At 50.4% G+C, this 12168-nt stretch overlaps 1 protein-coding gene across 5 annotated transcripts in view; it reads right to left on the bottom strand.

Annotated features, from left to right (window-relative positions):
• Positions 1 to 318: 318 nt before the first annotated feature.
• The window catches only part of Ccdc187 (coiled-coil domain containing 187), a 47476-nt gene continuing 35626 nt past the window's right edge, over positions 319 to 12168 (bottom strand). For 3 of the 5 annotated variants that reach the window (XM_055600814.1, XM_055600810.1, XM_055600812.1), the window contains 7 exons: positions 10858 to 11000; positions 10287 to 10375; positions 9997 to 10066; positions 7968 to 8104; positions 6683 to 6777; positions 6160 to 6236; positions 319 to 5299 (listed from right to left, as the gene is read on the bottom strand). In XM_055600814.1, coding sequence (XP_055456789.1) covers positions 3351 to 5299; positions 6160 to 6236; positions 6683 to 6777; positions 7968 to 8104; positions 9997 to 10066; positions 10287 to 10375; positions 10858 to 11000 — 2560 coding nt within the window. In that variant the 3' untranslated portion in view covers positions 319 to 3350. The remainder of the gene's footprint in view (positions 5300 to 6159; positions 6237 to 6682; positions 6778 to 7967; positions 8105 to 9996; positions 10067 to 10286; positions 10376 to 10857; positions 11001 to 12168) is intronic. The other 2 variants (XM_055600815.1, XM_055600811.1) reach the window with 2 other exon arrangements.

Below are 12168 nucleotides of genomic sequence, written 5' to 3'. Positions count from 1 at the left end.
CTCAAGAGGCTGGCAGGCTGACCAACTCAGCTACCTCTCAGGCCCAGATTCAGGACTTTGATTTGCCCCACTCCAACATCTATCCCATCTATAATCTATTGGAGCTTGTGAAAGGGCTAGTCCTGTGGACCCAAAGCTTCAAGACATCCATGACACAGGACAATAAACAAGAATCCTCATGAGCATCCAATATTGACAGAGTAGCAGAAACCAGCGGCTTCAATCAATACTGTGAGGGAGAATCTGGTATATACAAAAATATAAAAAAGGAAAAGAAGAAAAATTTCTGAAGATAACTTCTTAATATTTTAGGCCATTTATTTAAGTGTTTTTAATTTTTAAAAACAGATTATAAAACAAAATTATGCATATTACTTGGCTACCACATGAAGTTTTAAACTGCTTTTTTTGTTGTTGTTTTGGTTTTTTGGGGGTGGAGTATTGTTATTTTGTTTTGTTTTGTTTTGTTTTTTTTGTTTTTCGAGACAGGGTTTTTCTGTGTAGCCTTGGCTATCCTGGACTTGCTTTGTAGACCAGGCTGACCTCAAACTCACAGAGATCCACCTGCCTGTGCCTTACCAAGTGCTGGGATTACAGGCGTGCACCACCATGCCTGGTCTCAAATGCTTTGATGTGAGCGGTTTCCCGTGATCACTGAACTGAACATCTTTGTGACCCTGCCTTTCCGTGGAGCGATGTCATCGGCACAGATTATTCATAAGCATAGTTTTGTTTGGTTGTTTTAGTTGCTTTGTTTTTTGTTTTTCCGAGACAGGGTTTCTCTGTTTAGGTTTTTCGCTATCCTGGAACTTGCTCTGTAGACCAGGCCGGCCTCCAACTCAGATATCTGCCTGCCTCTGCCTCCCAGTGCTGGGATCAAAGGTGTGTACCACTACCACCTGGCTACAAGCATAGTTTTTAATGATTAAAATAAGACATGAGAAAAACAGAAAGAAGGGAATGGGGGAGGGAGAAAGAGCAGGCTGGAGGATGACTGCAGTCAAAGTACATGCTGCATTGGGAAACAATGTCTTTATGAGACCTAGCAAGGTGAATAGTGGATATGCATCAACAAACAGAGAATGGATGCTATTAGATACACACACCCATTATGTACAAGCATGCACACTGTACATACCCATGTGCACACACATGATTTAGGACACAGAAAGCAACCTCTGGGAGTTCCAACCGTATATGTGAGCCTGATGCCATGATTCAGAAGAGAGATTTGAAAGCTGCTTCCTCCGAAAAGACTGACTATCTGGATTTGTGTAAAAGCCACTTCCTTTCGAGAGTGTAGCAGCTCATGTCTGTAATCCCAGTATTTGGGGGAATCTGAGGCAGAGAGATGTACATGAGTTCAAATTAACCTGACAGAGTCACTGCTTTAGTGGATGTGCTCACTCTTACACATGTCCCCAAATTGTTCTGTTCTCCTGGGGCACCGATCCCATCCCAGAGCCACCGATCCCATCCCAGAGCCACTCCGCTCTCTGTAGAGCTCCTCTGCCCTGGTGAGCCCAGCCCCAGCTGAGTGAGGTGCCGAGCATTGCAAGATGGTCTCGTTCTCACCATTAAGCAGGTGGCTTCTTCCCACACAAACCCTGTGTGGTTGGGTCAACAAGTCACTGGATGTACGTCCTGAGGGAAGACAGTATTCTTGTAAAGAATGGCCACTGCTTTCTTGTGCAAGAGCCACCTGTGTCACCTGCCCACACTTTCAATGATCACTGTGGTCATTCTGTCCTAGAAAGCCCCCAGGGAATAAAGGAGATATTCTGGGCCTTGGTATAATCAGCCAGGCCTACAAGGCACAAGATGTTTTCTTTGGCCCCCACTCACTGTGTTCCTGAGAAAATCAGTGTCCCAGCAAGCCCCATGAAAGAAAAAAAAAAATCACAGGACGAAGAAAGACTCCAAGCCCCTGAGGACTTGCTTGTCAGGAGTGACCAATTATCTGCCCTTTATCTCCACAGGATGAACAAATGTCCCTCAGCCACAAGTAATCTGTTGGAAACAGACATAGCAAGATCTAGATTGGACTGAAGAGATATTTCAGTTGGTAAAGCACTTGCCTTGCAAGTATGAGGACCTCTAAAGTCACTTCCTAAACCTATATAAAAAATCACAAAAATCAAAACTCGAGACAGATGGCTCAGCTGGTAAAGGCACTTGTCATGCAAGCCGCACTGCAAAAGGAGCCCACTGCAAAAGGAAAGAGCCAATTCCCAAAAGTCATCCTCTAACCTCCACACAAGGACCATGGCATGCGCGCGCGCGCACGCGCGCGCGCACACACACACACACACACACACACACACACACACACACACTACTTTTAAAAGTCAAGTGCTAGAACAGGCAGTGGTGATGCATGCCTTTAATCCCAGCATTTAAGAGTGGATTTCTGAGCAAGTGGATCTCAGAGCTGGAGGCCAGCCTGGTCTACAGAGTAAGTTTTAGAACAGCCAGGGCTACACAGAGGGACCCTGTCTCAAAAAAAAAAAAAAAAAGACAAAACAATAAAATTAAGAGCTAGAGAGATGACTTAGTGATTAAGAGTGTTTCTTGTTCTTGCAGAAGACCTAAGTTCAGTTCCCAGTACCTATAATCAAGAGGCTCACAACTGTCTGCAACTCTAGCTCCAGGAGATCTGACACCCTCTTTGGGGCTCCAAGGGCACCTGCACACATGTTGCAGATTCTCTCTCTCTCTCTCTCTCTCACACACACACACACACACATACACACATGCACACACACACAAGGCAGGTGAACACTAGGCATTTGCACACTAAGAAAAGCCCAAGACATCTCTTTAGCGTACTCTGATCACTTTTTCCCTGGTGGGTTATTACTCTCCCCCCCCCCCAACACTACTTTTCTCCCTTTGGCCTCACTGATTCCGATACTACCTCATTCTAGCTGGAGCTACTGACCTCCTGGACTTCCCTTGGTCAGCCATTCGACACCATCCTACATAGCCTTTAATGTGCATGCCTCAGTCACTGAGGTTTGGACCCTTTCAGAACCTGACAGAAGCTGTGGGAAATTCAGGGAATTACTCTGCCCATGGAGAGGCAGTCTATTCAGTATGAGAGACTCTCACCCATGACTACTGACTGTTTCAGATAACTGTCCTGCCAGCCAGATGTGGTGTGACAGACAACCCACAATGGGAAGCCCAGGTCCCTCAAATCAGGTTCTTGTGGAGAGAGACAGACAGACAGACAGACTGAGAAAGGGAGAGAGAGAGAGAGAGAGAGAGAGAGAGACAGAGACACAGACAGAGGCAGAGAGAGAGTGCATGTCATAAGTCTATGAGCTATCATTTTTCAGAGTACATGCCTAGGTGCTGTCTCCAGGGACCAGTAATGACAATGCAGCCAGAGAGTCACACAAGATCCTCCTGCTGAGATGGGTGGACACCACAGCCACTGGCCCAACATCTTTTGTCCCTATAAGATCAGCATAGGCACCTTCAGAGACATGATCAAAAGCCCAGTCTCTCCTAGGGAGCTGCTGTCTGGTCAACAAATCCTGGAGCTTGGGCTGGTCCTCTGTCCAGTAGCTCTGGCCTCCCTTCTCTTTCTCACTAGTGTGCTTGAGGGACTCAGCCTGGCCACTGGGTACCAAGGGCTCCCGGCCTGGCGGTGGGCCTTTAGCAGGTGCAGGCCAGGGGGGTGAGGATGTGCCTACCCTTCCGTCTAAGAGGTGTTCTGTACCCTGGAGACACTGCACCACTTCCCGGGGTCCACTTCGATTGTCTGAGGCCTCAAGATCCTCTCTGGCTACACAAGCTACTGGGGATAGACTCAAGGATTGAACTGACAGTCTTGGGGACCATCCAGGGGCACTGACTCCCCAATTACTCAAGGGAGATTTTAAACTTGAGCCATCTAAACTTCCATCTTGTTTAGATGCTTCCAAGAAGTTCCCTGACTCCTGTGGCCCCAGAGCCTCAGATAAAGAGGACACGTCCCCAGCAGTAATGGACGTATCTTCTCCTAGGGTGCCCAGTAAGTCACCTGGAAACATGGCCTCCTCAGGTGGGGAAGGGAAGTCTTCTGAGCTGGGCTCATTGATGTCACTCTTTGCTTGGGGGGTGGGAGGTGGTGGAGGGAGGTGAGTGTCCCTGTGGATGGAGGATGGAAGGTCCCCACTTCCATAAGACAGCTCCTCATCCACAGGAGACAGTATTTCACTCAAGAAGCCATCTACACATGAGGGACTGGCTACCTCTGTGACAAGGGGGGCTCCATCCTCAGAAGGAGCCTGTAGGGTCGGGGGTCCCTTAGGATCAAGGGTCTTCCTCTGCATGCGTGGACTTGTATTTATATCCTGGGGCTCCTCCTGGCAGCCAGCTGAGGCCTCAGCAGCCATGTTTTCTTTACTGAGACCTGCCCTTTCAGAGGTGGACGTGCCCAAAGGAAAGGACAGTGACAAAGTTGAATCATTGGTAGAAGGTCTCTGGGGTGGGAACACTGTGAAGGTGGCCACAGGGGACACCTGCCTGGTTTCCCCTGTATTCAACGGATCAGTCAGGCTCCTACTGGTTCTGGAAGCTTCCCCCAAGCCCGGGAAGGGATGACTGGTATGGGGCCCTCTACTGCCTTCCAGGCCCAAGGAACCATTTTCAGGTAAGGAGCTCGCTGAGGCTGGCTCAACACAAGGACTAGGGTCTACAAGGTTATCCTCACTGTTCTCTTCCCAAATTTGGCTGGAGGACTCTGATAGCTCTGACCCTGATCTCGGAGAAGGAGCATGTGGAGGTAACAATGGCCAGCCTGCCAGAAGGAAGCTGGACTCTGGTTCTGAGCCTCCTGCCACAGCTGCCTCCTCAGAGAAGCCACTCAGGAGTCTGGCCCCACTGCCTTCCAGTCTGGGCAGGGTCACTTCACCTACATTCCCAGGAACCCTCTCCAGTTGAGAAGGGCCCTGGTGGAGGCCCCAGCGTGAAGGCAGGCCAGGCTCCTCCCAGGAAGCATGAGCAGAAAGCTCCCTAGGCGAACTGGGGTCTGCATGCATGCTATCTTCAGAGTCTAACTCAGACAGGGATGTGAAACTGTTAGAGAGCTGGACTAGGGTGGCCGTAGCTTTCTGAAACTCCAGAAGAGATGAACAGGAAAGGCTGCTTGTTGACCCCACTGAAGGGGTGAGGGATAAGGCTGGGACTCCTGAAGACCTTGAACTAGAAGCAGACTCAGAACACAGGTCCAAGATAGCAGCAGGCTGGGATGGAGGGCTGTCTAGATACCAGGCAGGCTGTGCCTCCTCTTCACAGGCCACAGGAGCTGCTGAGACAGATTGAATTAGGGGATGGATCTCAGTTGCCTCAGTCTACATGGCTGACTATGCCAGAAGCAAGAAAGCAAGGGTAGTTCCAAGAAAAGATGTTCCAACAGAAGATATTAAAAAGGGCAATGGTGGGGCTGACAAGATGGCTCAGAAGTGAAGAATACTGGCTGTTTTTTCAGAGGCCCTGAGTTCAATTCCCAGCAACCACATGGTGGCTCATAACCATCTATAATGAGATCTGCTGTCCTCTTCTGGCCTGCAGACATATATGCAGGCAGAACACTGTGTATATAACAAATACATCTTAAAAAAAAAAAAAAAGCCATGATGACTGATGCCTTTAATCCCAGCACTCAGGAGGTGGAGGTGAGCAGATCTCTGTGAATTCAAGGCCAGCCTGGTCTATAGAGTGAGTTCCAGGACAGCTAAAACTACACACAGAGAAGCCCTTTCTCAAAAAACCAAAAACTATATAATCAAAAGGGGAGGTGTGATGGGACTAGTGTGCTTAGTCTTTTGATAACCCCCAATTAAGTGCTCCAGCTCCTTCCCTACTTGTGGGTCACATATGCCTGTCCCTGAGTGTCTGGACTCAGCCTACAACATCTCAGCTGTTGCTATATCTGGTGGCTGGCTCTGCTTGGCTTGCTTTGAAGCTTTAGACTCAGCCTGCAGCCCTGGGGCGGCAGAGTCAGTAGAGTCCCCTATCCCACCGCAGGCAGTGCAGAGGACAGGGCACTATGCCTTCAGAAAACCCTCACTTAGATCCAAGAACTAGTCTTGGATAGCCTCTAGATGAAGACTCGACAGTCTCTGAGCTAGTCCCGGGGTGGGGTGGGGGTCCTGAAAGGAGCCTTACCTGGGGAAGCAGCCTCCTGCTCAGCTCCCGGGTGGGCCAAGGGGATGTTTGTGTTCTCCTGTGGACAGGCTTCTCCCCTGCAAGCACATGGTTCTGGTTGCTGGCTAAGGAGTCTTGCCTTCCAGCTGCCCTTGCCCCAGGGCGCTCACTCACTGACACCGCCTCCCTTGCCACACACTTAGGAGCAGCCTTGTCAGTCACCCACCACTGCAAGCAACTTTTGCCACACAGGACTACCTGGGACTCTGCCTTTGATGGGGGGTGGGGAGCATGACAGACTACAGATGACATCTGACCACAGGTCACCTTGATCAGATTACACTTCTAGACACCTGGATGGCCTAGCTGCACCTTAGCCCTTCACTGGGCAACAACTTTGATACCAAGAGGGAGTCAGACCCAGTAGGTGGCACACATCCAGGCCCAGTCCAGGATGGGGTGGGGGTGGGTCTGGGCATTGAGAGCTTCCAGGTACTGAGACTACCTCCATGCCTCAGTGCCTTACCCTACCCAGCTTCCACACCTGTGCTGCTCTGACTGCCAGTGTGCCTCTTCCTGGGGTTCCCCCTCAAGGCTTCTAGAAACATCCAGCCCTTGGTTTGTTGTGTTTTCAGCCACCTGTAGGAAACACATTAGAAAAGTAAAATGTCTACCAGGGATTCCTCCACCTTCTTTGCTAGGGATCAGACTATGATTCCAGAGACTGTTGCTAAGGAATAAAGATCACCCACCGAAGAGGGCCCCAAAGATCCCAACCACCAAACATCCCCTTTCACCATGGGAAGACTTTCTTTCTACCCAAGTGTTGAGTGCCAGGTGAGACCCATGGAACCTGCAGAATTGTATGAATACCCTCTGAGCCCTCATCCCACTACAGCCTCCTGTGATGTATGAGGCAACCCCTGGAGGCCACACGGTAGAGGAATCAGAACATGGCTGCTCTGATGAGATCACATCCAAAGACCTTCTAGGTCTGTGTGATCCAGATAGAATGCAGACAAGCTGGGCAGTGGTGGCATACACCTTTAATCCCAGGAGACAGAGGCAAGCAGATATCTGAGTTCAAGGCCAGCCTGGTATAGAGCAAGTTTCAGGTAAAGAAAAGTTTAGGTCCAGGCATGGTGGCACACACCTTTAATCCCAAACAATTAAGGTAATGTTAATTTGTAGAAGGAAGCACCCATGTTTGAAAGTGATGTCTAATTTAGTGGCAGAAAAAAAAAATGATGAATCGGAGAAAGATTTGACAGAATAGGATATTCCCAACTCTCAGGAGAAAAGAGAGGAAAGGGAAGCTACTTAAGGGAACAATACAAAGAATGAGGGGGAGAGGAGGCAGTTTTATTGGGAAAGTTTTGGAGACAGGTTGAGGAGAGAGCAAACTAGATACAGGTAGACAGAATGATCCAGAGAATGAGAAAGAGCCAGAAGATTAGAACAGATTCTTGGAGTTAGTCAGAAATCAAGCAGAGCAATTCAGACGTGGAGAGAAAAGCCAGACTGAATAAATCATCTGGGAGACGAGTTTGAGCCAAAACAACTAAGTAAACCAGTCAACAAGAGTTCAAAAAGAACAAGAAAGGGCAAGCTTATTCAGAATTAAGTCTCAGAAGCTGAAAACATTCTAGGCCTAGATTAGATTTGTATGGAGGCTAGAAACTTCCAGGACTAGGCCTAGGTTAGCAGACAGAAATAGTAAGCCTCCGAGATGACAATTACTTCAGGAGAATAAAAGATACTTTTATACCACACAGCAGGCCAATGTCCCCTTTAGCCTGAACACAGCACATGGCCAAACTCTGACTCACTCTGGCTTCCTGGGGACAAGGACCATCTCCATTTAGGGACTGCCCACACTGTCTATGCAGGCTCCAAGCACGGCTGTATGTAGTAGCCAAGGGCCTCTCCACTGCCCCAGCTGCACTGGGTTTAGCGTGCAGGTCTCCTGTGGGACAAACAGACTGTAAATGCTGGCAGGTGTAGAGGTAGCAAGGCTAGGGAGTGACTCCCAGGAAAAAAAAAAATCTGAAAATTCAAAATGGATGCAAGACTTCATTGTGATACTTAATATGAAGACCTAAAAGATGTGATGTGCTTCCCAAGGATCCTGTTGGACACTTAGAGATATGAAGTCCCAGGAAAAAAAGAGCATATGGAAAAATAATTTTAAATTTATAGCCCTGTTGTCGAGCATGGCGGTACACATCTTTTAACAGTAGGTAACACCTGGGAGGCAGAGGCAAGCGAATCACCTATTTACATAGTGAGACTCTGCCTCAGAAAACAAACAAAACCATATAGCCTTCTTCTCCTCCTTTGGGGAATCTCCCACAAGTGGCTGAACCCTTGCCAGAGCTGTCCCTTTCCCTGTGTCAGCACTGTGCTGAGGTCCTCTAGCACAAGGCAGAGCATTGGGCACTCAGGCAAGGGTAGGCCCTGGTCATGGCAGGATCTTTCCGAGGCAAGCTGAAAGACCAGCCAAGAGGGCTCAAAGCAGGACACAGCTGAACCTCCCCAGGTTATACCTCCACATTCCTGGACCCAAGTCCTGTCTGGCCCCTGGTAGACTGTTGGGACCCTGAGGCCCAGGGCCACTGGCCTATGAGACCAGAGCTATGCTATTTAAAGCTCTTATCTCGGCAGTGGGCTTCTCTAGTGGCCACGCTGGGGTGTTCCCGAGAACCTTGCCGGTGCTGTCTTCTGACTGGGAGGCAGCTAGCACTGGGCCAGACGGGCACATCCTGCACCATCACTAACAAACTCCACCATCACGTTCCAGGTGTTTTAGTTCTTGGCCCCAGTCTCTTCATCTGCTGGTGGGTAATAAGTGTGCCCACCTCAAGTGACAAGGGTCCCTGCGAGTGGTGTGGGGTAGGCACTGGCTGGCTCTAGCATATGGCACCTAGTGGCCACACAGGGCAGAAGAGACCAACATCAGTGGTGAGGAGCATCAGGCTGAACAAATGTCCACAAAGCCCTGAACAATGGTCAACAGAGGTATGACTCTAGCAGAAGAGGAGGTCATAGGAAGGTCCTGCTCACCATTACCTTTGGACCCCTAGAGAATTCAGTTTGTCCTATCTCCCTTGGATAATCCTAATGCACTGGGAAGATCTAGCTTCTTCCTATCCTAGGTGACTTGGAATTCACTCTTCCAGGCTCCAGATGCAAAGAGTGCCTTGGTCCAGCACAATCTGGCAACATTTGGCATCCTCCTGTGTCTAAGGGTAGGTGGTGAGCAGGGGGTGGAGTGGTAAAGCTTCTGAACCCAGGGCTGGTACCCAGGGGTGGGGAATGCAGAGGTGGCATCAATTCTCTGAGAGGCAGCCATGCCATGCAATCCTTCATTGTCAGCCCCACGGCAACCCTCAGAGGGGGAAGCGGACTCTGCTGCTCTCTGCCGATCATGAGTTCTGCCCTCAGAAAGGCCTCAGGGACAAGTGCATTGTTCAGAAAGTGAACACTTTGATATGTATAAAAACTGTAGTGTCAGATAATGAGGGTGCATCTGGTGATGCTGACTTCTAAGCTCTTGGAAACATCTAGATAAAACCAAGCTGCAGTTGAAACAACCAGACCAAGTATTTTCTTTAATGTCCCCAGAGGAGCAGCCAAATCATCTCCCATCAATGGAGTCGGCCAGTCTTCTAGCCATGGAGAAGTCTGCAGTCATGGCAGGCGGATATGAGCATCTGTCCTCTTCAACTTTCCCCAGGAACTTCCCTGTCCTTGTTTGAGCACTGGACAACAGCCCTGCACAGGGTCCACTGGATGTGGGGGAAGCTCCTGCTAAGATCCACACAGGGGTGGCCCACAGAGTGGTTCTGGAGGCCTTACCTGGAAGAGCCAGCTCCTTGGTCTCCTGTGGCATCAGCTGAGAGGCTGAACTGCCATCTTCCTTAATGGCCTGTGTCAACAAGATAGAAGGAGAGACATATCAAAAGGCGCAGGAGCTATCTGGGAAAGAACTCCAAGGACAAGGATGATGAGGGGCCACCAGCACCACAGGGGCTAGCACTTGGCCACCCAGGAGTCCCAACCAAGATCAAGCCATAGACTGGCAGAATGGCAGGGATGTTCCCCAAACAGGCATGGCTGGGGAGAGGAACTTCCTAATGGTTGCATACAGGAAAGGCTGGTTTTTTCTGATGCTTAGGGTCCAGGGGGTTCAAGTCCAGCAGACCAGGGAGAGATACACAAAGCTGTTCTCCAGGTCCTGAAAAACATAATTGAACCAAGAAAATGGAATCCCTTCATCCCAGGGAAGATCATGCTCAATCTAATCGTCACATCTGGTAGCAGGAGGACATGGCCAGGCCTTGCTTCTCTGACAGGTTTGTTCTGACCTGCTTGTGGACAGCCGCAGGCCTGCACTAGGTGGCAGAGCAGATTATCTCTGAGCAGCTCTACCTGCCAAGAGCTTGTAGCAGGGGAGCCTGTCTGAGTAGCTCCCCTGTGGCACCCCATGTTCTGTTGTCTCAGGTGTTGCTAGGGGAAGGAAGGCCTCCCGTGGGCCAGCCCAATGGGTGGTGCACCCTACAACTTAAGAGTACGCAGGGAGGCCTGGGTGGTCCAGGTCACACACCGGCCTGAGGGCCTGGTATGGAGGAATGTCTCACCCTAAGCTTAATGCTGCCCCCACAGAAGGTTGGGCCAGATTGTCTTTCTTGGCTGGTCATTGCCAATGCCCTGAACTACCTTGGCTGTCATGTCCACTCTCCATGGGTGGGTCTCCAGTCCCAGATGTGTCGTTTGCCCACTTGACCCTGTGAGTATGCAGGTGCTGATCTGCTACTGAAGTTATCTGGAGAGGTTTCACTTCCTTCTGCTCAGGGGGAAGGCTGCAGGACAATGCACAGTAGAACACATGTGACTGCACACCCAGCTGCTCCACCCAAGGAACCCAGCCCTGGCCACCACACTCGGCCCTTGGCCCTAAACCTCCTTGAACCACATCCGGGGGCAGTTCTGGCCAGGGTCCTGGTCTCTCTTCACTCAGCAGCTTCCCAAGCGGGACCTGTACCTCAGATGGAGCAGCTGCTCTGGGGCATGGGTGGGGGCCTAGGAGCCTCTGATCCTTCACCTTGTTGCCCAGGCCCAACATGTGAATACCAGCCAGTCTGACTCTTAGAACTCTGGGGAAACTCTAGAGGTTCAAAAGGAAGGACTCTGAAGCACTTCAGAGCCTAGCACTTTCACCAGCACCAAGTGCTAAAGAACAGATATGGCCAGAACAGACATGCTATCTTGACCCAGCCTGCACCCTGCTGACAGACACAGAGAGGCCACCATAGAGCGACTGTCCTTGCCAAGGCTGGTGAGAGCTCTCTCTTTCAGGCCAGCCTGAGGCAGGTGCTTCATAGAGGTAGCTAATTCAGTACCCACCTCCACCCTCAAGGTGGAGGGAGGGAGCCCAGGAACTAAGGGCAAGGTGGTAATAGTCTCCCCAGAGCTGGCAAATGGGTGCCTGAGGAAGAAGAGACTGCCAAGGTGAGTGCCACCTCCAGATCGCACTGACCCTACAGTGCTTCCTGGCAGGGTGGAACACTATATGTCTAGCATGAGGAAGCCAAGAAGGTCCTGATGAAAAAAGCCATGCTGCTCCTTCCTGTGGTCAAAGGACACTCTTCACACCCCTCCAAGCACAGGCAGGGGCCTCACCATGGCCTTGATGGCCAGGCTTCAGAGAGAATTCACCTACTGCTGGCCACAGAACAGCCCTATAGTAGTCCTAGAGGCTGGATGGTCACATACATGCTGCCTGCTACCCTAAGCCAGGCTGTTGTGCTCTGTCTCTCCACACCCCACAGAAGTGCTCTAGGAAGCTCCTCATGCCCACAGCCCTGTCAACCCCAGAGCCAGTAAGTGTGGCTGCTGTCTGCTCTTCCCTGGAGCTCAGGGCAGCTCTGGTCCTTCCCTGACCTTGTTGGGATCAGCTGAGTGAAATAGAACCACACAATAAAGGCAAATACATGAATGGCTTGTCAGTGGCAAGTACCAGGGCAAGCT

This window comes from Psammomys obesus, unplaced genomic scaffold (genome assembly GCF_907164565.1).
Source record: "Psammomys obesus unplaced genomic scaffold, mPsaObe1.curated_primary_1811, whole genome shotgun sequence".
Taxonomy (NCBI): domain Eukaryota; kingdom Metazoa; phylum Chordata; class Mammalia; order Rodentia; family Muridae; genus Psammomys; species Psammomys obesus.
The sequence above is the reverse complement of the archived record's forward strand: the minus strand, read 5'-3'. Positions and strand labels throughout refer to the sequence as shown.